Source organism: Cryptotermes secundus, unplaced genomic scaffold (genome assembly GCF_002891405.2).
Source record: "Cryptotermes secundus unplaced genomic scaffold, Csec_1.0 scaffold690, whole genome shotgun sequence".
Classification (NCBI taxonomy): domain Eukaryota; kingdom Metazoa; phylum Arthropoda; class Insecta; order Blattodea; family Kalotermitidae; genus Cryptotermes; species Cryptotermes secundus.
In genome coordinates, this window is record NW_019740662.1 from 323,689 (window position 1) to 351,261 (window position 27,573).

A 27,573-nucleotide genomic window follows, 5' to 3' on the forward strand; every position below is an offset into this window, starting at 1 on the left:
CAGTTGTTTATTAATTATTACTATCAGTTAGAAAGCTAAATATAGATTCTGAATGGCTGTTATGTCACATTCTTTGTACTAGAATTTCCCTGACAAAAGTTGCATAGTTCTGTATGATCTATTACAAAATTTCAGGTCTTACATTAAGTACTGCTAGTATTCCTCCCACCTCAGAGCTGCCAAATTGGTATTATTGATGGTAGAATTAGTACATTAGTATATGATGATGTTCAATCAATTGGGCAGGAGGCCAATTAGACTGGAAAAGTTGTATATGTATGTGACTTGTTCAAGAGTTACAATTTGTAACTGTGATGAATGTTAAATAAAAATAATTATTATTACAAAAGTGGACAGGCTTCTAGTGGCAGGATGTTCATACCAGTTTTCAAAAGTAAGGTCCTTGAATTCATTCAAAAATGTCAGTGGCAAGGGAGAAGCAGACACATTGACATTGTATCATAATGCTACATTTCTTTATAAAAGGCAGGTGGGAAAAAAATCAGTGTGCTTATTTGAAAGAGATTTTAAAGCATTGCTATGGAAATTCTTTCTAAATATCTGCCATATACCTAGGTTAAGAATATTGTTTAACATAAATAGTAATGTATTGGCCTTGTAAGAAACATTGATCTAGAGAATGTTCTATTAATTAGATTTGCAAGCTATGCTAGAAATGTGGGATATTACACAGCTGAAACTGATACATGCTAGAAACATTGTGCATTGAATAAATGGTGTGGGAAATATGCATATGTAGCAGAACCAGATTCCACACTTCACTGTGTATTTATTTATCTAATTTATTTATTTTATGTGACATTATTTTACACCATATCTCATTTGAATTACAGCCCTTCTGCTACCACACAGTTCTTCCAGTTGGTATATCATTGCTTGGTACTGTATTTATTCATAGTCCTCTTGATATTGATGCACCATTGTGAGATGACTTTCATTCCAGAAAAAATGTACAAATCAGCGGGTACAAAGCAGGGTGGCTGATGCCAGTGTTGAGGGTGTTTCTGTCAGCTTATTGCAGGCACTGAAGTGTGTTGCTGTGAAGATGCTTATTTGTGATATAATTAAATGTGAACTTGTAATGGGTGATATCCCTGTTGATCCAGCAACTCCATCCTTTGATTGGACTGCTTAAGATTCTGTGGGACCATGCCTTCTCAAACATTACACACCAGATAACAAAGAATGATTGTAAAATACCATTTCTAGTTGATCATTTGTGTGCAGTGTATTTATCATTTTCAGCTGTGTGATGCAACATTTTGATCTTAATATTGAAACACTTGAAACAACAAATCTGTAAACAACCTACTTTACTATATTGTACTAAAACACAACATATCTGATTATTTATTTTTTTAAATATATTTGCAATTATAAAGTGAGCAGTTGGTACTTAAAAATTTGTGAATACATGCAGCAATTCAGCATAAGTGAAAGAATCATATTTTTATTACATATTTTATATATGATATATTACACATTAGTTACTAATACTAGAGGGGACCTGAAAATATATATTTGTAAATTCAATTGTACTTATCTTTTGTATGGCATTTATTGTTTCATACCTGGGAATCTTGATTTGAGCACTGAACTATAATATCTGTCCTGTGAGTTCAGGGAACAAATAAAGCCTCCTTTATAAATAAATTACATGTAAGTACAGAAGGAAGCAGATTTTCTGTGAACTTATTTTAGTCTGGCTGAATTGGTGGTGGTACAAGACAGTATTTTTGTCAGTTATTCTGTTTCATTGTAAAATATATACATACATATATTTGAATTTATCTTATATAAAGTATTTATAGAATGCAGTGTTTTGAAACCAGTATAGAAGACTTGTTTAATTGGATTGTACTCTGCAGATTCAACACTTTATATGACTTACAACAAAGCAGCCACGGAATATGATTATGATTTGTTTCATTCTGGTCCATCACACTAACAAATTACAAAGACAGAACAACTCCGTCAAGTGTGACTATTGAAGTTTTTACTGCTTGGAAACTTAACACCCTTACATGTTTCGGTCCCTATAGACCATCATCAGATGGACATCGATACGTTTTGGAAACTACTATCACAAACAACACAGAACACCACAAACAAATACAAGATGATACCAAGAATCTCCCTCTCAAGATAGACAGGTGGCACAAGTTCAGCCCCCAGTCAAGAAAGATGATGGGAGAAGGGACACGAACCTATTTGGTTTATAAATTTTAACTTAAATAACAAAGTTTTAAAAACTTTAATATACCAAGAAAGCTGCTGTAGTTGTGGAAAAGTTGGATTTTGTATATATTGTGCATTACAGACATTGTATGTATATGTATTTTAACACTCAAAACACCCATTGTGATAGTAGTTTCCAAAAAGTATCAGTGTCCCTCTGATGATGGTCTATAGGGACCGAAACATGTAAGGGTGTTCAAGTTTTCAAGTAGTAAAAACTTCAATAGTTACACTGGACAGAGTTTTGTCTTTGTTATATGATTATTTTTAAATTGAAAACATAATGGTTCACATGCGGTAGTAAAATGGTAACATAGATTACAAATTTTAATTGTGTGAAATATGATATATACACCATGAGAATAATGTTTTTATCTTCTTCATATCATCTAGACTGGCTCTGAGGCCCACCCAACCTTCTTCCAGTGCGTATAAAGGGCTTTTCCCCTGGGATTAAAATGGCTGGGACATGAAGAGACCACTCACCTCCATCTAGTGCTCGGTTGATATCTTCATAGTGTGGTGCGTAATTAAGCGTAGGGACATTACCCTCATACCTATCTGGGTAGGACAGTAAAATGAACTTTACTGTGAAAAAAATTACAAAAGCCTAAAAGTCATACAATGATGCTATTTGATGGATCAGAATACTAGATAGGAGAGATGGGGCACATTTGAACAAAACTATCAGTATCTTTTTTTGTATGTTTTGTGTATATTTATGGACTTTCAACCCATCAGCAAGGGCATTTAAATCCCTCAGTATACTGTGTCCTGCAGTAGCTTTCTATCAGTGATTAAGTTCCTAAGTAATTTACATTATATTAAATTGATATAAAATTTGGTATTTGAGAAAAGGGTGAACACTTAGCACAGCAAGGAACTGTTGACATTGATAAGATTTTAGCACAAACAGTAGTCAGCATCCAATTCCAAGCAGTTTTCTGTCAGATACTTCCTCTTTTATGTTTATTGCTTTGCCAGGTTTTTCAGATTAAACCTGGATATACCATTCCGATGGGTGGTTTGTTTACATTTTTACTGATTTCTCTATCATAGAGCTCATTTTATATTGCCATCACATGTGATTGTATGTATGTAGTTACCAACAGTGACAAAAATACTATAGTTCAGTGCAAAATTCAAATCAGGTAGGAAATTGAAAAGTTGCCTTTTTACATATTATTGTAATTAAGTGAACAGAATTATGTTCATCAAAGACTGTAAATTGTATTTTTGTTGAATATAACAACTGCTGAATACATTCCAGTGCCAAGCATATTTCTGTACAATGAAACTTTAGAATGATTTGCATTAGAAAGAGAATTTTGATTAATGTGTAAGGAACTACATTTTGTAATAAAGGGCTGAAAGTTACTTGACAGCATGTATACATGCCTGAATCCCACCATTCTTGTACAGAAAGCACTCTTCTTGGGTGCATTCACAGGCCCGTAGAGTATCTATTAAGTATGCATAAAAGTATTAGAGAAATGCTGAATGGGTTTTTAAAAAAATCTGTCAGTAAGATTATTATTTTGTATTATTTTTCTTGAGTTGTTATTTAGATTCTGCATTTTTATATTCTTTTTAACTTTATTTTTTATTTACATCCCAGTTTTGGTTAAAATCTGAAAGAAATAATGAATACATCTTCATGTGTCTTAAGGAAAACTTGCTAAATGAACATTACACCACAACAGAACCATCATGCCTTTAAAATTGGGAGAAAAGTTAAATGGGATCTAGATATTAAGAATTATTCACACGGAACATGAACTGAAACATTATATGCAGGAAATACTGCAATGAAGTTTCACTGTACCCGAGATGTAAGATAGCACAATTATTGTACAGGTCCATATTTATATTGTACTTTCCTTTTGTGTGCTGTGATTAGTTTGGTGGAATGATGTAACTCTGAAAATGGGATTTGTAATGCAAAAACGGTCGAGATGTTTCATCACAATGGAAGGAGAATAGATGGCAGTTTTATAGTGTGGAGGGGATAAGAAATGCAATACAGATTAATAAAATAATTGAACAGATGGTGACAGGAAGATGGTACTCAAATGAAACATAACAACAGTATAAAGGCTTCACATGATAGAATAAGGACATAAGGGACCAGTCTGAAAGGAGAAAATAGTTCTTTTTTAATCCCATGATGTGGATGGAAGCAAAGCATTTAAAGTAAATGAAAATACAGTGTAGTAGCTCACTGTATTTTAGGCTGTGACATGAACAATACGCACATTTTTGTTTTCTTTTTCATTTCTTGCACCCTGTTGTGTTATAATATACAATTTCTTTATTAAAATCTGTCACAACACAACAATATCAAGGTCAAGGCCAAGACTGGCTCAGCTACATGTTTCGGCTATTAAAGCCATCATCAGGCAAACACTCCACTGAACTGTAGTACTGGTAAAACTGGATACATGATAATTATTACATTATAAAATGCTTGGCATAAAAGTACAATCAACTAGACTATATAAAAAACGGAAGTTATGGGGTGAAACAAAGTTAAGACTCTTCATGTTATGTTTTACATCATCAAGTCAGTTGTTGGTTGTTGCAATTATGTTATATTCCCGCGGATATAATGATATATTCTAGATTTTATGTACATGTAATAAACTGCTTTGGAGGCCCGTGGTATGGATGTAGTATAGTACTGAAGTTAATTGTTTAGCCAGTGCCTCATCTTACAGTGTACTTGTATTTGTCTGTTCTATAGGGAATATAAATTGTAACTCAGTTGCAGTTTGTCCATTCTGTAGGGAATATAAATGCATGTTCTTTACATAAGAATAACTTTGTTGATTTTCAGATAAAACCTTTCTAATTACACAAAAAAAGGTATTTTAATGCATTTTTAACTTAAATTACATACAGAAAATAATGTCAGTCAGATGACGTCACAAATTTGGAGCCTCTCCTCAAAATTCTGCATCACATTCTCCAACATGTCTTCCAGCACAGCTGCGATTTCTTGATGAATGGAGAGTTTCAGCTCTTGGGTCATTCGTGTACACTCTTGCCTTGAGGTATCCCCACAAAACGGTCACAAACTGATAGATCAGGGGAGCGTGGGAGCCAAGAAATAGGAGATCACATGTTTGGGGAAACATGCATCAAACATCTTCCATCGAAGGTCTCGCCGTGTGAGTTGTGGCACCATCCTGTTGGAACCACATTTGTCTCATGTTTACCCACTGCCTTAGGAGTTCTGGATGCAGGAGCATCGATGGAAGTTGTTCGACGTGTGATCTCCCGTTTCGGTGATGTTTCTTGGCCCCTGAGCTATCGGTTTGTGACTTTTGTGGGGACACCTCAAGGCAAGAGTGTACACGAACAGACCATGAACAACCCACGAGCTGAAACTTTCCCTTCGTCAAGAAATCGCAGCTGTGCCAGAAGACATATTGGAGAATGCGATGCAGAATTTTGAGGAAAGGCTCCAAATGTGTGTCCAGCAAAAAGGATGTCATCTAACTGAAATTATTTTCCGTACATAGTATAAGTTAAAAATGTATTGAAATACCTCTTTTTTATGCAATTAAAAAGGTTTTATCTTGAAAATCAACAAAGTTATTCTTATGTGAAGAACATGTGTTTCTTCTGCTCCACCTTGTATATGGTGTCACATCCCTAAGACTTGATATTCACTGATGTGAGAACCTCAACTCTCATAAATGAAGTTCTGCCTGCAGTAACAAAATGTTGCTACTCACTATCCAGAGTCTTTATAATTTTCTCATAGTCTTTCAGTTGTTTGACAAATCCAGGATTTGGATTAATTACACTTCTTCTTGTCTTCAAGTGGAGAAATGCCTCCTGATAGCTCATGCATTTTTTTCTCATGAGATATGCTATTACCACAGCTGCTGACCTTGAAATGCCTGCATTGCAATGTACAAAAACACATTCTCCAGTCTGTATTGCATTATCTATAAAAGTGAAACACTGATCTATGCTGCTCATAATGTTAGTTTCAGGAAGATCAAGAATTGGAATATACATGTGAGAGAGTGTTTCATCCAGTATGATGGGCTTGATGCCTAAGCTCAAGATGTGAGTAATAGAATATTTTTTAAGTATGTCATTATTTTGTGTAACATCCTGTGAGCCCATGCACAGTCCAGGCAGCACCAGGGCCACCTGAAAGTCTGGCTTCATGTCGACAACATAACCAGGAGAAGTGCCAGCTTGTGGCTGTGACGTGATGACAGTTCCATCTGCTAGAATCTTCTCCTTGTAACTGTGCCCTGATACAGTTGTAACCGTGGTTTCACAGGAATTCAGGCAAGATTTACGGGCTTTTATTTTTTCTGCAAGATTCATTTCTAACATTCACATTTCACGCGGTAGATAAATCAAATTCATTAAAATCAGATTTGGTTATTTGTCCGGTTATACTGAAGTCTTCTAGCAAAATCACATAACTTGGCGAAAGAGTAAGTTTCTGTATTTAAATGTCCAAGAATCAGCTGTATTTTAAGTCATACAACACATCCTATTACAGATGAACTTTTAATTTTAGTTCACCCTCTAGTTCTACTGAATACTTCATTGAAAGTTCTTGAAACAACAGGATTAAAACTAGATTATGCCTTTGCACTGATCAGTATGTTAAAAAAAAACTTGATGTTCATTCCACTTGACCAAGAAGTGCTGTATTCCTCTTCTGATCTTGTTCACTTATCTCTTGTGGCATGACAATTTCAAGAGGATCATATTCAACACCAACCAAGTACAGACCATATGGTGGGACAACATTTATTCTGCTGTTCCAACTGTTTTTTGAAGGGCTCTCCAACATGTACCGGATCTCTTCAATGGAAATGTGACCCACAGCAACACTAATAAGTGCTCCAACCATTCGCCGTACCTGTTGCACAAGATCTTACTGGTAGTATACAATCATAAAACAAGGTACCAAACCTGTATCTGATAACAGGATTTGACAAGACTGATTGTATACAGCTCCTCGCCACCGAGGAAAAGATATGAATTATATCTGACTCTCTTTACAAAGGAAGCAACCGTGAAAAATAAATTATTGGAATAAACTTCTGAGATCCAAATTTGGAGGTTTTTAATTTAACACTCGAATAAAAGAAACCTTTTGGGTTATTTAATAAAAGCAGTTCTACCGAGGGCAGGAATCTGACAACCATAAACTTCTATTTTAACTATTACAAAACTGCGATATAGAGTAATGTATACATCATATGTAGTATATGCTTTATGCTACAGTTCCAAGTAATTACATAAGGTCCAACCATAAATTTGCTGGACTGATATTAAAGAATTAGAAGTATGAAACAAAATTACTATATTGCTTCAAAGTGGTCCAAAAATACATTTCTGCCAGCAGTGCTGATAGAAAATCATTTTGAGATTATCATTCTGCAATTGATTTCAATGTCATATTGTATTCCAGTTTCTGTGCTGAGATATGTTGCTAGGAGACAACTAGTAGAGACTGAGAATACTAGTGTGTGCATAAAAGTGATAGCGTTGTATTGCCTCTATTTAAGTGTAATTAAGAGTGTGTAACCAAAGTGTTAATAAATCCAATCTACTGAACTAGAACCCGTCATGTTGTCATGCATGCGACCCTATGAGTGACACTATTTTAAAAAATGTACTAATATTTATTTATGTAAGATTTTGTATTATATTAATACACGTGACCCAATGAATTCACGTAACCCACTCACTGACTGAGTGTGACCTGCAGTTTGTAAAACACAGCAATAGCAAACAAAAAGATTGTTATTAGAATTTTAGTTCATAGCAAATTCACATTACTTGTCTGTAAAGGAATGATCTGGCTTGGCATGTGATGTCCCAGAAGGTATAATATGAGCAGCAGGAAGAATATTCAGCACCTAACAAAGGTGTGCCAGGAGTGATGTCCAATCTATACATTTCCTTAACTGTGCTGATGTCTGGGGGAAGCTTGGCTTTGTTTCCCATAAATGTACGAAAATCCTTTGTGCCAGGAAAAAGAGCAGCTGCAGCTTTCAACAGTGACACATCAAATTTATCCACCTTCCTGGCAAGTAACAGAAAGAAATAAACTGAAGACTCCAAAACGTGGTCAGGATTTTAAAATGAGAAAGTTCTACACTAGCATATGTCAGCTTTCATAGACTCTGTTTCAAATACATGATACTGTCTCATGCCATACTAACTAACATGTTTCCATACTTTACAATTGGTATAAAGTGTGTTTGTTTTGAATTAATACATTTAAAATTTTAACCTTATAAATCTGTCCACTTTAGGATGATCAACATGAACCTAGTACAACTGGATATGGGTGGATGAAACTGCAATTAAGCAGGTTTACCTGCTTTCTTAGTAGTTGTTGGTACATCATAAAAAATCATGTCTACTGCCTTTTACGAACATCACATTCAATGCAGTATATCCTACACAACTATTCTATTATATTTACAAAGTGACCAGTAGCTACTTACTGAATGAAATGGCACCTGTTCCATTCAAGGAATGGAATTTCTACCATCCAGGAACTATTTCCATTGATAGGTGGAGCATCTGGATTCCTTACAGCCAGACGATATAGGTACGTTCGAGATTTAGCACTGAAACGGGCATGAAATGTTTCGGGCACAATGTGCACACTCTGAACTCTGAAATTAGGTGACACTAGATTAGGACAACATTTCAACTTGATGTTTGTACAACTAAATTTTCATTACTGTCCACACTTCCCAATGTGCATAAAAGTTCATACATTTTTAGTGACCTTACAAGCACTGAAAAATTAGTTTAAACTTGCTTAACTCACCTCCAAATAGTGCCAGGGTCAAGAAAACGTGGCTCTATACATCCATTTCCCCATATGCTTTCATGGCATAGTGCTTAATTAGTTAAGTACAGGAACAACTTTGCCTCATTAGCTTCAAGGAACTTGTGTTATTCACTGAAGTATCCAACAGTCTGTATTTAAAACTAATCTTATATGGCTCTTGAAAACAAAAAATATAAATGGATTCATGTCGTTGACATGGCATGCAAAAGGGGTCTATGGCCCATGGCTGAGAATTATGTTTCTATTTTCATTCACTGTACATACAGTTTTACATCAGTAAGAAGAAATGTTCATACCTAACATCAAGCTCTGCTTCAGCAAAGTACCGATTATAACCAACAGTTAAATGTGCTGGATGATAAGTCAAACCTCCAGCATGCTCCAAGTCTACGTGAGCAGATGAACATAGTGCATGGACTCCTCGATCTGTTCTGTCATGGGAAAGATATGTTATAAATGATGAGACTATTGGATTCTGTCCTTTATCACATTGATCCCTACAGAATGAATGAATTTACTACCTGCTTGACATATAAACATGAGGTTCATTTACTGGCTTAAAACGTTTTGAGCAAATTTCAAGAATTCCTTGAACTGATTCAGGATCTGATTTTGTAGATTCTGCATTCACCAGCTGTTTCTGTACGCCCCTAGAAGAGAAATGCAATTTCAAGGCATTGAAGACATGATGTGGGTGACTCACAAGCTTCTAAGTAATGGCAATGGGAACACAATGGAAAGTAGATAGAATTCTTTCTTTAAAGACAAATGGTGGTACAAGGCTTAAGTTACTGATGATAAACATATAAAGGCTTCAAGATTTGATGTTTGTACTAAATATAATAAGTCTGATAATAATATAAGTCTGAGCATGTAATATAATATGTCTGAGATATAACTCCATGTAGTAAGTAACTCCATGTAAGTGAACCTATGTTTCAGAAGAATATATGCCCTCCATCTGCAGGGTAGAATAAGCTGAGCAGATACAAGCGTGAAAGCAGGTGACAAGCCAAGTCAAACTGCCACCTTTCAGACTGGTATCTTGGCTTATTCCACCCTGAAGATGGAGATATGTTCTTCCAAAACCAAGGTTGACTTTCAACAGACTATATAGCATTATATCCCAGGAGATAGTTTTCTTCTTAACCACTGCTGTGAAAATCTCAAATCCTACATGTCATATGTTTCTTCATTTATTTTCTGATACTGTGTCATAGCATGTTATGTGATGAGAACCACACGATTATGAATGACAAATGAAAGTGGGAGAAAGTTGTCTTGCCATGCACAAAAAGGAACTGAGACAAGTTGCTGAAAATTGTAAAGTATGACTCAGTGAAGAGCTGATGCCTCTGATGGCTGATCGCTCTGAATTGTGTGTGTTCACTGGTGATTGCCCCACCTTTTATACCATGCTTGATGGAGGAGCGAAACTTGCAGTTGCGTTTGTGAGTGCTGATTGGCTAGCGCACGTTATGATTTAAATGTGAGCTGGACATCGAGTGCTGTTCAAATATGAGTGCTGCTACCAATGTGATTGGTTAGCGCACGTGATGATCTGCAAGTGGGTTGGACATCGAGTGCTGTATAAAAATGAGTGTCGCCACCAATGTGATATTCACTTAGGAGTGAGTGTTGTCTGAAAGACCGGCGGAACAGCGTGCTATGTGGGATGCTGCCACACTACTAACCTCAAAAGTAACCCATTTCGGAGATTTATGTTGTATGTTCCTAGAACTGTAAAGAGCTATCCCACCCCCTTTTTGATCTTTTTTGCTGAAGTGTGAGGCTACAGTATATCCTTCTAATATACACTGAGTAATTTCATCATCTTTAAGACCATATTCAGAAATTGCCAGTATATTTGGGGTGGTACTTTGAAGGAATGCTGTGAATAGTTGAGTTTTATTACTGAGATATTGTGCATTTTGATGTATTATTTTGAGCTTTTGTCTAGAGTTGGTTTCTATACTTTGTAATCACTGGAGCCTTATGGATCCAGTCTCATTTATTATCACTTATTATTATTTTTTTCTGTCTTGCCTATTATTTTACGTATTTCTTGAGATATATGCTCTTTGCCTATTTTGTTTAGGTGCTATCCATGTCTTGTATGACACGCTCTGTTTATGTTGCTTACGTCTAGTACTTTTACATTTCTGAATCTTTTACATACCTTGTTTATGTCCATAATTGCTTTCCTTATTTACTATTGATTCTTTTATTAAATTATGCCTAGTTGGTATATTGAGAACCACAACATTTGTAGAGGTCAGTGCAGAAAGTGTACTTTTTAAAGTTGTTATAAAATTCTTTGTTTCATTCCTGAAAATGTAATTGGCACCCCCCATAATTACAACATGGTCCTTAGGGCCTAATACTGCACATTCTTTGCAGAATTTTTCAGTACATCTTTCACCTTAGCACCATTCCTAACTTCACCATACAATGAGATATCCACATTAGTTTTACTGAGTTACATAGGTATATCTCGGCCATAACTATCACTACAGAATATCAGTTTATTTTTCTTTTTTACGTTCATCAGTAATATCCTATGTAGGACTTGTGGTACTCACAGTGGTGGTTACGCGGCGTAGTCCGTTGAAAGCCAATAGACGTTTCGAGGGCACAAGCGACCTCCATCTTCAAGGTCGAAGTATAAGCCAAGCAAGAAACCAGTGAAGGCAGGCAACATGCTCCTCTGAAACGTCGGTTGATTTTCAACGAACTACAAAGCATTGCATCCCACAAGATCGAACTCTTCAGTAACATTGTGTTCTATACTAATTCTAGTTCCAATTCGTTCTGGACGTAGTAATCGGTAGTAATAATGGGAAAACTCTGACTTCTGCGATTAACAGGGTTCTTCAAGCCAGTAATTAGCCGCTGGTAATAAATAAAAATGTAAAGATATTCTAACCTGCTGAGATGGACGGCCCTTACAATAACTAACCTAACCATGCGTCTCATACCAGATTATGTACGCCTAATTCCAAATGTCCGCATTTCGAAATATCGCAATAATAAACTCGTGACAAGTAGCACAAGCATACCAAAGAATGAATATTAATATACCTAAACTTCGTTCCTAAATACGATATGTAGAGCAAATAACGCGTCATGATACTATTCTGTTTTCAAAATAGCCAATACCAATATGAGCAAAATGAAATAAAGATGTTGTGGTAATATTCATGTTGTGGGAGGAAAATAATCTCTGTAACTAGTCCCAAGAGCGCAAGTGTCACGTCTTGCGGTTGAAATTGTAGCCTTTTCCTCGTAGCATGATTTCGATGGATGGACGAATTAGTGGAAGTATTATAATAATTTTTTCTTGTTTTGAGTCATAACCGTTTAATAAATCCAATTATCTACCCAAACCTTGTATCTAGTCAGTGACACAGGTCAATATGTTACTAGTGCATATTTAGTATTTAGTAATCTGTGCTCCTCGGTGCTGTTCCCGTTATTAGCATTAAGTTGCATATCTGCAGTTAGCAATGCGTGATGATTATGTCTAGGTGAGAGGTGATTGACGTGGACAGTTTTATGTAAGTATAATGTGACAGTTACAGCAAGAAGTAATGTTTGTTGTGTTTTGAATAATATGTTAAATACCATAATTTCTGGTGTCTAGAAGCTCGAGGTGTTTGTTCTTATCAATCGACACGAGGACTGTGACTTCGTCTGCTTCGAATTCTGGTTGAAGCATTAATGAAATACCTTTATTGGATAAGTTATTACTGAGATTGACGATATTGTACTCTGTTTATGGAACATAACCTAATACGATATTTATGCCATAGGCCTACAGGGAATCATTTTGTGGACAAGTAAACTTATAGATGTGGGATATCCACGATGATGCAAGGTGATGATGCAGTTCCAAATTCCAAAGGGAATGTTGTATCTCAAGCTTGGAAACGGCTACAGCAGGTATGAAAATGTACATAGTACCGTAGTGAGTGCATGCTATTTGCTTATTTATGAGTATTTGATGATCACTGTGTTAATTTAAACATGTGAATCAGCTTGATGACCTGTCTCTCCCATTATTATTGCATGAGTAGATCTGTTTTTAATTTGTAATTAATTAGGAGGATAAATTTGTGGAAACCATCCACTGATTATTATTGAAGTGATGTTTAATGGGATCAGTATGGTAACTGAGGAGGAAGTGCAATAGTATAATCTGAATTGTTAAAAGAGGTACCGTATCAAGAATTGATATGATTGGTATGTAATTAGTTATGACAAGTAGGTGATGAAATGTAAAGTTTTATCACATGCAGCATTACTTTTTTCATGGGTACGTGTTCCGTGTATGTTGGCCAGTGTAAGTGGGACGTTACTGTGGAAATGTTTGTGAAATGGGCTGCTAGTGTAATAGCTAGAAAGCGTTAATTTCGAAGGAAGGGATGTAAATGGTAGTAAGAATATTTGCTAGATTCAGATCTGCAGTAAGACATATGTATAAGATGGTATTTTATATATGAATTAATAGTCATACACAAAAGAATTTACAAAGCCCGAGAAGTACTATCTTCTGGGATGTGATGAATGTTGCCCAGTACTGCTGTAAGAACCTCAAGTACAAGACAGTTAATTATGAGGAATGAGCATGCTAATACCCAGACTGTAGCCCTAACATAACACCACACCATACCAGCACACTAATGAAAGCTCAATTCTGGTCAAGTGGGAATTGTGGACAAATTGGCGCTGGGCAGGTTTTCTCTGAGTACTTCGGTTTCCCCTGCCAATGTTCATTCCACCAATTGCTCCACAATCATTTCACCTATCATCTGGAGCTGGTACAATAGGCCAGAAGTGGCTGCAGTACAAGGGACTTAGTCCCACCTCACTAGCATAAAAAGAATGTTACAGTGACAATGCAAGTACCATTGCTTAGCAGCAGTGAGTAAACAGTCATTTCTATGTAAGGTCTACATGTGACTATGGGAAGCACACACAGTGGATCAAGTACTAGCCAATCAGGAGCTAGAAACCATTTGCTGCCTAGCAATGACTGAGTAAACAGCAGGTGATGGCAAATCCTGATACAATACAGACAGTGACATGTTTTCTGTTGGTCTGACTCAAGGTTATATAAGAAGATACATTCATTGAGTGAAAGTTCTACATTTCTAGTTCAGAGCTGCGTTTCAATACAACGTTCAAGTTGTTACAGAGTTCACTATTGTTATTATTAGTCTTCAGTTCTTCAAACCAAAGTGCATCTGTGTATACTGTGCAACTATAATAAATATTATAGAACATATCAAGAAGTGTTTGTCTCTTCATATAACGACATCCCATATTGGTGATTGGAAGAAACTGTGAAGATCATATCGAAAGCCATTATGAAGTTCCAAGAGGTGAGCATGTGCAATTTGAAGCTGGCAGTTCTTATCAGAGTCATGAGCAGAACCAAGCATTAGACTCTTCGCCAACTGAATGTTTCTTTTACACTTCTGGTTTCATGGTAGTAGTTGTGAGGAATTGAGACATCTTTCCCCTTTAATTCCTTGACTTATGATCCATGACGACAGTTGTAATGTGGATGGCCTCTCTGTCTGTCAGTCAGTTGTAATAGAGATGGCAATTGTGGTGCACTTCTGTTTTTTTTTTCTTAATATTTTTTGTGTAAATGTTATAAATTATTCTCATCATGTTTGGCAATTTGTGAGAAACGCACACACCATCTTGCCGTCTTCTCCCCTTTAGCCACTGAACATCTGTTTTTTTATTGCTAGTGGGGTGGGACTAAGTCCCTTGTACTGCGGCCACTTCTGGCCTATTGTAGCAGCCCCAGATGATAGGTGAGGGTGATTGTGGAGCAATTGATGGAATGAAGATTGGCAGGGGAAACGGAAGTACTCAGAGAAAAGCTGCCCCAGCTCCACTTTGTCCACCACAAATCCCACTTGACCAGACCCAGGATCAAACCCAGGCCGCCACCGACTAACTGCTTGAGCTATGGTGTGGCCCTACTGAACATCTAAATGCCATTTGCATATATCGAGTAGAGATTGCTCCTTCTGTAAAAGCGGTTTCTTAGAAAAATATAATTTTTTGTTACAAGAAACATGCAAATTTTGTCAGTTTAGGTACTCTTCTTTCTGTAGTTGTTGTTATCATCTGTTTTTCCATTTGTGTCATTGTACTAGGACCTTCGTGTTATGTGACTTGGGATGAAGACTGCTTTTTGAAAATGGTATGTCAGTGATAGAAATATGTAAAAAACGTTTGTCTTGTGTAACACTGGCGATATCATGGTCGTACTGTATGTTCGGACACTGCATTTATTACTTGCTTGTCATGGAACCTGGGGCAAGTACATTCATATTTCCCTAAAAAATATTTGAGTCCTCCAGATTTTTTATTTTTTTAACTCAACTGCATCCTTCAGAAGAGCACCATGAATAAGGAAACTCCTGCAAATGTTTGAATTTTTCCCCAAGCGAGCAGGATTTATGTCATCACTTTCATCTTTTCTGCCATGTACTCATATATTAAGCTCTTCTGAGAGCTATTACAGATATTATACAACAGAATCATTCTGTCACTTCATAGGTCTTCTCAGACATCATCTTTCTTTTTGCTGATATGTTAAAGTGTTCTTTGGGAATCATGTTAAAATGTTTCTTCTCTATAGTTCTTTAAACTCTGTTGTTTGGGGAATTTGTTCCATCATAACTGCTTGATTTCTTGTATGGTATGAAAGGGTGTATCTCATGAAACACATTTCTGCTTACATCAGTCTGTTCTCATCACCACTCACTGCCCATGATTCACTCAGTGATGTAATGTTGGTCTAAGAAGTGTCTTGTAAATTCATATTCATGTACATGCCTGGAAACTATTGACAGTTTGAAGATGTGATTTTACAATTTGTATTGTTTTGACATAGTTTTTGCATTGAAATACTTTTTACTTCATGGGATATATTGTATCCCAAATAATTAATGAAATAATGTTAATGTTAAATTATATCCCAAGTAATTAATGAGTTTTCAACACATTAGAATCCTGAGAAAATGCTGTTTGATTAGGCATAATGTGCTGTGGTATTCAGGATTTTCATATTTCCATTCTACTTTTCAGCATGTGACTTAATATTGGTGGTGTCAGAACAAAGCAAAAATGTAACCTTTTGCTGAGGATCATTTTACTATTGTGTAATTCAGTTTCATTATCACTACAGACAAAGAAAATTATAACCAGCTAGAATATTATGTAGTGGCAAAATTAGCTCTAAGGTAGTTTTTAAACATTAACTGTTTATTTAATATTTTATCTAATTGCACACATGTTACAGATCTACCAGAAGTTTCTGGATGATATTACACCATATGCATTGACAAGGTGGTTATTTGCAGCTGTTCTAATAATAGCTTTCTTAGCAAGAGTTTTTCTGCTACAGGTATGTTTTCTGTAATTTGCAGAAAGAGTCAGATATAGAAATGCAAGTGCATGCAATCTATTAAATGCTAATAGCCTTATTTGATTAGGAAAGAAAACGAAAATTAGGTTGCTGATCTAAACACAGATGGACCAAGCTAGAAGCGTTTGAGAACCACTGACCTGAGCAACAGAAAATGGACATGAAAATTGGAGCATGCTATGTTAGGAGTCTCCATCACGTTTGTTGTTAACAGTAGCTAGAGAATTAATGAAGTGTAACTTAGATTTGGTGGAAATGCGGGATGTCAGATGGGACAGGGATGGCACTGAATCAGCAGATACATTTCTCTGCAGAAATGGAGATGCCAATCATCACATAAGGACACACCAGTCCCTCTCTCTCTCTGGGGGGGGGAAGGGTTGTACATGACTGAAACTTATCAGTGGTTAAGAGGGTAGAGTTTATTAGTGATAGGATGTCATATGTAATATTAAGAGGCCATTGGTGTGATATTGTTCTTAGTGTGCAGCCTCCAGTAAAGTATGATACAAAGGTTGGTTTTTATAAGGAATTAGAGTATGTACTAAGGTTCCTAAATACTATATGGAAATTTTGTTAGAAGGTTTAAGTGCAAAAACTGGGAAAGAAAATATTTTCAAACCAACAGCTTGGTATGAGAGTTTTCATAAAATCAGTAAATGTATTGGGATTAGAGCAGTAAATTTTGTCTTGTCAGGAAGTCTAATTATTAAAGAGTACATGTTCTCACATCACAGCATTCATAAATATACTGGGATCAGATTGTTTATGTCTTCATAGTTAGAAAAAATATTCCTGTATATGTCATATCCAGTTATTTTTAGAGGAGCTGATTATAATGCTGACCACTTTCTGATGGTTGCAGATGTTATAGAGAGACTGTTTATAGGCAAAAGAGATTGTTGCAAAAGTTACAGAGAGACTGTTGATAGGCAAAAGATAAATGCAGTAGTTCAGTGCAGAGATGTAATCTCAAGAAACAATGTGGAAATTAATGTAAAGTATTAGGTCAATATTTCAAAGGATTTGCAGCATTTGGGAAGTTATATGATTATATGGATATAAGCAGGACTTGGAAAAGTAGAGTGTTAGAGGGAGTATCAAAACTGGCAAAAGATGGTGTAAGCTGTTATGAGTTAAAGTAACATAACGATGGTTCGATGAAGAATATTCCAAATTATTAGATTAAAAGAAACAGCTGAAATAGCAGTGGTTCCAGAATCCAAGTCAAATGGAGATAATCTGAAAATGTAAGATGTGAAACTAATAGATATTTCAGGAGCAAAATGAAGGGGGGGATATGTGAAGGACAGAAACTACAGTATATCTTCAGTTTGACAGGCTAACTAGGGGAGGTGTATCTTAAATTACTGAATATCTGTTAAATCCAAATTCTAATATACAGTCAGTTCTAACTTTTGTTTTACACTCATGTTTGTTCTTTTTCTTTTTTTTTTAATCTGTGGTGAATTTAAAAAAAAAATATATTTTTAACACACAACGCAAATTTAATTTGTGATAGAACGATCTATGTACCAGATATGTGTTATGTTTGCAGCACAACTGACAAAGTATGCATACATGACATATTAACCAGACTGTTATGGTGAATTACTAACATGTCAACTGGACAATAATGGGGTAGTATCAAAGAATTTTATGTGTTAAATCCAAAATCTATTAAATCGAGGTTTAATTGTGATGAGCTTGAAATAGACAGTAATAACAGGAATGTTAGAGACTTTTATAGAGGCATAAATAAATTTATTTATTACTGAAAACCGTCACAATACAACAATCAATAATACGTGTAAGTACCTCTAAGATATACTTTTGCTACTTGTTTCAGCCTTCAAAAGGCCATCATCAGGCAAATACATTAAACTTTCTGTTATTGAATTGCATGTTAAATAAAGGATACTGTGCTCAACTTCCAAGTGTATACAGTGGTATAAAGTGATATGAGTGAATATAAAATATAAATCACAATAGAAGTTGAAGTCTTAAAATAACCAGTTACATAGTCAAAAGTACAGTTAAAAGATGTATACTTGATGGTATTTGTAAGTTGGCAGTTGTAATCGTAATATATGTAATGTGGACTACGTTCCAGATTTGCCCAGCATATAGTAGACACTATCCACGAATATCGAACAATAGATCAAACTATAGACATTTAGTACATCAGAAAGAAAGGACGAATGTTAGATACTCATGAAAGATTTCATATATATGAAATCATCAAGCAAAACATCCAGTTGAACAACAGTTTTACTGAAACATTTAACCCAATATTCAGCACAATAATTGCAACCTACCAAATATAAACACTTCCTTACCCCTATCCTACATCCACCACACCCCCACACCCCTCACCCACACAGCATGCTACAATGACATACATCCCAAATCAGTTGTAATCTACCTATCTATCCATCAGATCATACATTTACACAACAGAGTTGCCCGTCAGATAGTAAGTAAACTACATAACCATAATAATTCAATCAATACCATATAAAATCACTAAGTAATTCAATAATAGTTACCAATGATATATTATTTCCAGGTATCAAATATTAAATAATAACATACAACATAACAGTGGGCATCCGAACACCACATCAGCCATTGTGAATATAATATGTCCGTATGAACATTACATAATTACGATTACAACTGCCAGCTTCCAAATACCATCACATATACATCTTTTAACTGTACTTTTGACTATGTAACTTGTTATTTTAAGACTTCAACTTTTATTGTGATTTATATTTTATATTCACTCATATCATTTTATAGCATTGTATACACTTGGAAGTTTAGCACTGTATCCTCTATTTGACATGCAATTCAATAACAAAAAGTTTAATGTATTTGCCTAATGATGGCTTTTTGAAGGCTGAAACATGTAGCAAAAGTATCTCATAGAGCTACTTACACATATTATTGATTGTTGTATTGTGACAGTTTTCAGTAAGAAATAATATGTGATACACAACAGGATGCATTCACTGAAAATTATAAATAAATTTATTAAAGACTACAAAATTAGAACTAGGTTAATAAAGAATGAGAAGGGTAATTTGCTTGCAGATTCCAACAATATTTTGCATGGGTAGAAAATTTTCTTCTGTCGGCTACTGCTGTTAATGGGGTTAATGATGTTAGACCAGTTGAAATGCGTACTGCTTGAATGTAGTTCCTATGAAGTTGAGGCTCTGATTGAAAAGTTGAAGAGCTATAAATCGTTAGGCATTGATCAAATTTAAGGAGCAGTGTTCCAAACAAGAGATAGAACATTGTGTTCTAAGATGCATGAATTTATCATGTCTGGAATAAGGAATAATTTGCCACAGCAGTGGAAGGAATTTGTTACAGTTCGTATTTAATAAAAGGGGCAGTAATACGTTCTGTAGTAATTATCAGGGAATGTCATCATTATAGACTTCATATTAAGTTTTATTCAGTGATCTTCTACAAGGTTAATTCCAGATGTAGACAAAACTACTGGAAATTATGGATTTTGGTACAGTAGATCCACTATTGATTAGATACAGAGTAGATAATGAAAAGTTCAGTCCAGTGTGACATACAAGTTTACAACACTTTCAGTCCTCATTCACCTTACGTTTCGATTCAAAAGAATCATCTTCAGAGGTGCACCACTACGATAAGGAAACACTGTCACATAAGAAATTTTAACAATATGCACTTTAGATATGACAAATGCTTTCTATATAAATTTTGTTATCACAGTTGGTTTTGATGTTTGTCTTAGGCACTCACAATGGCGCTTCTTGAAGTGTAGATTTACTTATGATGAGTTTCTTTTAGTGTATTTCCTGGTTATTCTGACTGGGGTTTTTCACTGCACGCAATATGGTGTTCACTTTTCCATACAGTAGCCTCCCAATCTATTTAAAATTGTATTAAAATTTCCATGTAAAAAATTAGTTATTATATTAAAATATCTTGAGCTGACATTGGGTCATGTTGTTTTCCTCCTGATGGTGGGAGATGTCATTTATTTCTCTTGATTTTATGTTCTTATTATTAGTAGTGTAGTTCACGTGCGTGCTGTGTTGTTTGTACTCGTATGTCACACTGGATTGAACTGCTAGCCACAGTAAACATTTATCCATATTCTTCATCATCATAATTGTCACTGGTTTAGCCTGTTTCTGTTACAAGTAATAAAAATTGTTCTATTGTGTTGCTGAATTACTGCAACATCTTACACACTTTGGTTTATGTTGATAGAACAGGTTTGGTGTTTATTTCCAGGCATTATTTTCGAATGCTCTAGTTATTTCTTTTAATAGTATTTTTTATAATTATATTGATGTATCTGTTACTTCTAATTTTCCTCTAATATCTTGTGTTTGTACTATATTACTTTCCAAGCTCCATGTAATTAAACATATTATTATAGATTAATTCATTTAAATGTCATTGTCTTTTGTTTCAGGGATGGTATATCATTACATATGCGTTGGGAATTTACCACTTAAATCTATTCATAGCATTCATTACACCCAAGGTAGATCCTGCAGATGAATATGAAGGTACTTATATTTAAATAATTGTCAATATTATATTTATTGTTGATTTGTATATCATATGTGGAGCCCATCTTTATAATTTATTTGAATATTGTGAAATGTTGTAGATGAAGGTCCACAGCTACCCACAAGGGCAAACGAAGAATTCCGACCATTCATCCGCCGACTTCCTGAGTTCAAGTTTTGGCATTCAGTGACAAGATCATCAGTGTTTGGAATAATATGCACATTCTTTAATTGCTTCAACATTCCTGTGTTTTGGCCCATCCTTGTTGTGTATTTCATAACCCTCCTCTGTATTACCATGAGGAAACAAATTCAGGTAAGAAAAATTATGATATTCTTGGACTGTCTGATGTTTAAGGAGCTGTTTTGTGATTGTATGCTGTATTTAGCCCATCTGTGAATGGTAAAGTTCTTTGATTATAGTAGTAATGATAGTTTTATACTCTGAAGTAATAATTCTATTCATATGTTTACATAAATGTATAAACATATCTACAGCCCTCTCTATTTTGGAGTTGGATTGCATGAAATCCTGCCAAAGACATCATGTTCTCCCCATCATCGTCATTTCCGCAGTTTTGAGGTGGTTATCAATTTCTTGCATTCTTTCCAGTGGTAGTAATATTAGTTATATTAAATTTATCAGCAATTATAAACTCAAAATTTCCTGCTACCACCACATTGTATTCTTGACATGTAAACAATGTATTGAACTGAATTTTTAAGTGTGTGCATGATTTATGTGGTGCAATCCAAAAGTTCCCGAAATATATTAATAAAAACTATTACATCTTACCTAGATCTTATTCTGCACCATCACCTTCAAAGTAGTCCCCTTGGGAGCGCATACACTGATCCCAGCGTTTCTGCCACTTTTCAAATGCATCCTGGAAGTCTTTCTTTGTTAGGGTGTTTAGTACCGTCTGCGTTTTTGCTTGAATTTCTTCAACTGTATCAAATCTTCGCCCCTTCAACTTGATTTTCATCTTCGGGAAGAGAAAGAAGTCGTATGGAGCTAAGTCTGCTGAGTATGGTGGGTGGGGAACAACTGCCATCTTGTTTTTAGCCAAAAATTCCTGCACAATGTAAGCCATATGCGGTCGTGCGTTGTCATGGTGGAGTACCCAGTCGTTCGTGCGCCACTTCTCTGGACGTTTTCTCCTCATGTTCTCCCTCAAACGCCTTAGAACATCACGATAGAACTCTTTATTGACTGTCTGACCAGGAGGGACGAACTCCTTATGAACAATCCCGTCAGTATCAAAAAAACAGATCAACATGGACTTAATGTTGCTCTTGACTTGTCGAGCTTTTTTTGGCCGAGGTGAAGAAGGGCTCTTCCATTGCGACAATTGCTGCTTACTTTCAGGGTCGTAGCCATAAACCCAACTTTCGTCACCAGTGACAACCTTCGAAAGAAAGTTTGGATCCTCTTGAAGCTGTTGTTGAAGTTCCCTGCAGACTTCCAAGCGATGCTGCTTCTGTTCATTTTGCAGCAGTCGTGGCACAAACTTCGCCGCAATCCTCCTCATGTTCAGTTCCTCTGACAAAATTCGTTGACATGTACCATAACTTAGTCCCAAGGTGTTACAGAGGTCTTGGATGGTCAGTCTACGATCTTGCAGAATCAGATCCCTAACTTTCGCGACATTTTCTGGTGTTTTGCCCGTTGACGGCTGTCCTGAACGATCGTCATCATCAGTCAATGTTCGGCCATTTTTAAAACGCTTATACCAGTTGTAAGTTTATGTCTGGCCTAAACCATTTTCACCAAAAGCTTGCTTCAACATTTGGTGCATTTCTGCAGCGGTTTTCCCAAGTTTGAAACAAAACTTTATACAGACACGCTGCTCTTTCAGGTCAGCCATCGCAAAACCAGAAACTTATGGAAACACAACAATGGAAATACGTTCACCAACAATAAACCCAACCACTCAACTCGACGCCGCTTGCCACACTGTTTCGAGAAGGATGTGTGAGGAGACACCTAGTGGTATTTCGATGTACTCATAACCATTCGCGTGCAAAATTCAAATTTTGGAAACTTTTGGATTGCCCCACGTATTTTCATATCATGCATGGCCCTGATGGTCCTTTACTTACCACCATAAGACCAATGGGTGTATATAATTTTGTATGATTACGTTGTTTTGCATTCTCCAGAAAGAAATCAATAAAAGCTGCATATTTTTCAAACATCTTTTATCGCACATACCTTCAAGACCCTATATTAACTAGCCCTTCTGTCGCTCCTTACTCAGATGATTGCTTGGCCACCATGTTGATATTATTGATGGTAGAAAATTAAAATGTACAAAGGTGTTGTCCCTAGTAGCACAGTATTTACTAAGTTATGTGGAAGAAAAAAAAAAGCATCTGGTAGCGTAGTTGGTTGAGGCACTGTGCTATGAGCTGGAAGGTTACAGGTTCAATTCTCGATGAGGTCATTGGTTTTTCGGTGGATCTAATCCTTCCAGCTGCACTATAGCCCTGGGGTCAACTCAGCCTCTAACAGAAATGAGTATCAGGAATCTTCCTGGGGGTAAAGTGTGGCTGGCGCATAAGGCTGACAACCTCACCACCATCTGTGAGCCTATTTTGTGGAAGATATGGGAGCCTCAACATCTCACAACCCTATAGGCCTCAGTGGCCTGTTACAGGAATATCTTTACCGTTTTGTACATGAAAGTTTGCCACTTTGTTCAAAAGTTGTTGGACCCATCAGACTCATGGACATGATGATACCATAAGCCATAAGATTTTTAGTGATTTTATAACACACTATACAAGATTTTTCATACAAAGCTGCAGTGATTCATAGATTACAACTATAGAATTAAACTGGAAATGTACTGCATGTATTTCATGCAACAACTGTGATCTTAATTAGCCTTTTTAAAACAGTAACCTGTCAATTATTGAATATCGTTAATTGACGTAAATACATTAATTGTACATCCACTTTATGTTTTTGCATTTAGTATTGTCATCTTCATGTGGATTGACACAATGTTTAAACAGTTGTGTATTGGCTGAATTAGATAGATATGGGAACATCATCATGTCATTAATTATACCCCTTGAAATTTTGAATGATGCTAGTTTTTTGTAAAATGTGGGACACGTTTGCCATTTGATATTGATTACTGATTACCCACATTAATGAGAATTTAAGTGAGCTATTTTTTTTTATTTCAAATTTTCCTTCAAAGAACTAAAAACAAGTTCCAGAAATGGTGGAAGAGAGGTTGTTTAGATAGTAATGCATGAAATATTATTATGTTATCGTTATTTGTTACTTTTTCTTGTTTCAGCATATGATCAGGTATCGGTACCTTCCATTCTCATATGGGAAACCAAAGTACCAGGGGCATGAAGACTCTGGCAAGGTGATTACCTCTAAGTGACATTAAAATTATGAATAATTTGGGCAGCGAAGATCAGTAAGATAGATTTGAAAAAAAAATCCCACTGTGACGGGAACACCCGATCCAGTCTAAGCTTGAACAAAATTGGATGGCTTCAATTATTGCTGCTTCAACAATGAGCTTGAGAAGCAAATTGAAATAGGGCAAGTGTGGATTGCAAAAGAGTGTGCTGACATTAAGAAATTATTTGAACACCCATTACTTTCCTAGTCACCTGTGATTAATATGGTTTATCATTGTTGGTCATCATAGTGCAACACATTTTGCATCTGTGTGTTCATAATGTATCAGTTCTGTCTTTCCTGAAAATGAAATTGTTCATAGAAGAATAAATTTATATACATTAAATATGTTGCAGACTTTTCAGTTAGACAATATGAAGAAATTATAGTGAAATTTGGGATTTTTTTTTATTTCATTGTAGTCGGAAAATGTTTCGTTGGTGCCCGGAGCAGTAAGAGAAGAGTGAAGCATTCTTAATCTTCTAAATATCGTTATGATGAGGTAATCATTGTTCACAGAGTTCAGCACTAGGTTATTTGTAATTATTTAACTCATAATTAAAATATCTAACATGCATTTTCTAGATATTGTATTTTAGCAGCCATAACCTCTGTTATAATTATTTTGACAAAAATAAACATAATATGGCCTGTATCTTTATTGTTTGAGAGTTTTAACTCTCACCCTGATCATCCACATGTGGATTGTCCATGCATTTTTTAGCCTTGTTTCTTTTCTTAAGGAAAAGGAATAGGCTTATGAGATAACCATTCTCTTTGTGTGGTCCCATTTTAAATATTATACTAATTGGCCAAATTTCATTAAACTTGGTATGAATGTTGTGCCATTGTAGGCTACTCCAGTCTTATACTTTTGAATTCCCTACATCCAGTGACATTGAAATGGCATGTACATAAACTTGTGTGAGGTGGTTGCGACACTAGCACCACTTAATATGAGGTCCTCAAGAGATGTATGGTAATAGATATTCTTGAAAAATATGCAGTTATTTGTTAAGGCAAGTTTTTTGTATATTGTGAAACAGTAACAACACTGAGTGAAAATTTGCATTTTGCTTGCACTGTGGCCGTACTAATGGACCATTGGAGCGTGAAGGATGAGATCTTATATGAAGACAAATTATAAGCATTCCTATAGTTATAAGGTATGGTTGTCCTTGTACTTAATTAAGCAGTTCACCACAAAAAAAATATAGGGGCGTGGAGGTATAGCTCCATCATTTTTGACCTCTGTGCTAGATTGAAGTGAGTGGTCAGCTTCATGCCCTGGCCACTTTACCTCCCCAGAGAAAGAGCCCCTAGTACCCATTGCACAGGAGGCTGGGTAGACCCCAGAGCCAGTCTGGACATTGTGAAGAAGAGTAAAATCTTGACCCTGCCTGCAATCAAACCCTTCAGTATACTGAAAAAGCTATCCCAACTCATACAAATTGAGGTATATAAGCTGTATTAAGACAGCAGTAACATGGTAACAGTGCCAAACTTAGGGAATATATATGATAAAACAAATATAGACAATGTATAAATTCTCCTAGAAATAAAATAATAAAACAACAACCATCTGCAATGCTTGTATATTCACAGCTGCTGGCAGTAAAAAGAATTCTTCCTCAAGTAGGATTTACATATATGATAACCCTTGAGCTGAATTTCATATTATTTTTGAAGTATAAATTGACATTACTTAAATACTCATATAACATGAAGAGTACAAGATTTGCAGGACTGGAAGTCTGTGCAGTCAGCAGGTAGGCTTTACAAGTTCTGCTCAAGACTCCTTATTTCATTTTCATTACAAATCTAATTTATTTAAGGTTTATAGAACCAAACTGTTGTACACATGTCCATTTAGTGACTCGGGATTTTGTAAGAGTACATTTTATAACCAATAAGGATACTGAACAACATTAAACCAAAAAATTATGCATAATTCAGAGTTATGTTGGCATATTGGCACCATTTCCTTGCACAGCACTGCTTCTGTGTCACATAAGTGGTAAGCATCCTCAGTATGATTGAGACTTGGCAAGTGAAAGCATACTGCATGATGGATGGTGGCTCACTGAATTTAAATTTGTTGGTGTGCAAAGAGTATTCAGACAGATTTACAAGAGATCACTTATGGATGGAAGAGGATATTGTAACATGAGGACTTAAAACCAGAAAAATGACCATTGCTAGCAAACAGGTGGTAAACATTTTTGCACAACAATGAATACATGAATGCAGCAGTAAGAGGAATGCTGGAGGCTGCATTTCTTTGTGCTCCACGCAGAGGCTATATAAGGACAGCCAACTGGAGGTTTAAGTAAGACAAGAGGACAAGTTGAAAGTCACTGCTAACCTGTGATAGCTAGTGGTGTCCAGGCACAGCCAAACATCAATGGCGTGGAGTTGCGACACAATCACCAGTTAGTGAGGACAGAGCTGTCATATATGGAAGTTGGGGAATCTACAGTGTTGGGATCCATTGTCAGGCAAAGCGTAGTGAAAACACAGCAGACTGAGAAGAATAAGTGTTTGCAATAGTGAATTGTAGAGTGTGAATTCACCATAGTTCTATAATTAATTGTAGTTACAGTTTATAAGAGCCCAATAAATTGAATTACCAATTCAGTCCCTCTGTCTGGTCACTAAATACATGACAATGTAGTACTGTTTTGCAAACAGAACACGCTAGTTGACTGAGAATTTCTGAAGCAGATGTTGAATGCATATAAGGTTCAGTTGTACGCAGCCTGGGGAAATCCATAAGTTGGTGAACCCAAGAACAGAAAATACTGAAGTCAGTTTGTAGGATTTGAGGGTTTGACAGCAGTGGTTATGAAGAGTCCTATCTTCTGAGATATAATGCTTTGTAGTCCGTTGAAAGTCTTCCAACATTTCAGAGCAAGCAGAGCTCTGCTTGCTACCTGCTTCATGCTGGTTTCTTGCTTGGTTTATTCTTTGACCCTGAAGATGGAGGCGACATGTTCCACTGAAA

The 27,573-nt window shown here is 35.9% G+C and overlaps 3 protein-coding genes across 10 annotated transcripts; 1 reads left to right on the forward strand and 2 right to left on the reverse strand.

Moving 5' to 3' along the window:
* Positions 1 to 2,462: 2,462 nt before the first annotated feature.
* LOC111872539 (dual specificity protein phosphatase 19) lies at positions 2,463 to 6,636 on the reverse strand. The gene has a single exon (XM_023866563.2). The coding sequence runs from the start codon at positions 6,616 to 6,618 to the stop codon at positions 5,992 to 5,994; it is 627 nt and encodes a 208-aa protein (XP_023722331.1). The 5' UTR covers positions 6,619 to 6,636; the 3' UTR covers positions 2,463 to 5,991.
* A 260-nt stretch (positions 6,637 to 6,896) lies between these two features.
* LOC111872537 (tRNA pseudouridine synthase-like 1) lies at positions 6,897 to 12,255 on the reverse strand. Of its 7 annotated transcripts, none has more exons than XM_023866562.1 (7): positions 12,194 to 12,245; positions 11,292 to 11,440; positions 9,634 to 9,762; positions 9,409 to 9,538; positions 8,757 to 8,930; positions 8,083 to 8,329; positions 6,897 to 7,156 (listed from the first exon to the last, which is right to left on the reverse strand). In XM_023866562.1, exons 3-7 carry the CDS (start codon positions 9,659 to 9,661, stop codon positions 6,917 to 6,919), a joined length of 819 nt encoding a protein of 272 aa, XP_023722330.1. In that variant the 5' UTR covers positions 9,662 to 9,762; positions 11,292 to 11,440; positions 12,194 to 12,245; the 3' UTR covers positions 6,897 to 6,916. The 7 variants fall into 7 exon arrangements, with proteins under 7 accessions (XP_023722330.1, XP_023722327.1, XP_023722325.1 ...); XM_023866559.2 differs by having other exon boundaries at positions 12,091 to 12,244; XM_023866557.2 differs by lacking the exon at positions 11,292 to 11,440 and having other exon boundaries at positions 9,409 to 9,543; positions 12,194 to 12,255.
* A 104-nt stretch (positions 12,256 to 12,359) lies between these two features.
* LOC111872546 (protein RER1) lies at positions 12,360 to 25,224 on the forward strand. Of its 2 annotated transcripts, none has more exons than XM_023866576.2 (7): positions 12,360 to 12,669; positions 12,925 to 13,054; positions 16,440 to 16,544; positions 21,040 to 21,136; positions 21,241 to 21,455; positions 24,454 to 24,528; positions 24,992 to 25,224. In XM_023866576.2, the coding sequence occupies exons 2-7, from the start codon at positions 12,980 to 12,982 to the stop codon at positions 25,034 to 25,036; spliced, it is 612 nt and encodes a 203-aa protein (XP_023722344.1). In that variant the 5' UTR covers positions 12,360 to 12,669; positions 12,925 to 12,979; the 3' UTR covers positions 25,037 to 25,224. The 2 variants fall into 2 exon arrangements, with proteins under 2 accessions (XP_023722344.1, XP_023722345.1); XM_023866577.2 differs by lacking the exon at positions 12,360 to 12,669 and adding an exon at positions 12,700 to 12,820.
* The last annotated feature ends 2,349 nt before the right edge of the window (positions 25,225 to 27,573 follow it).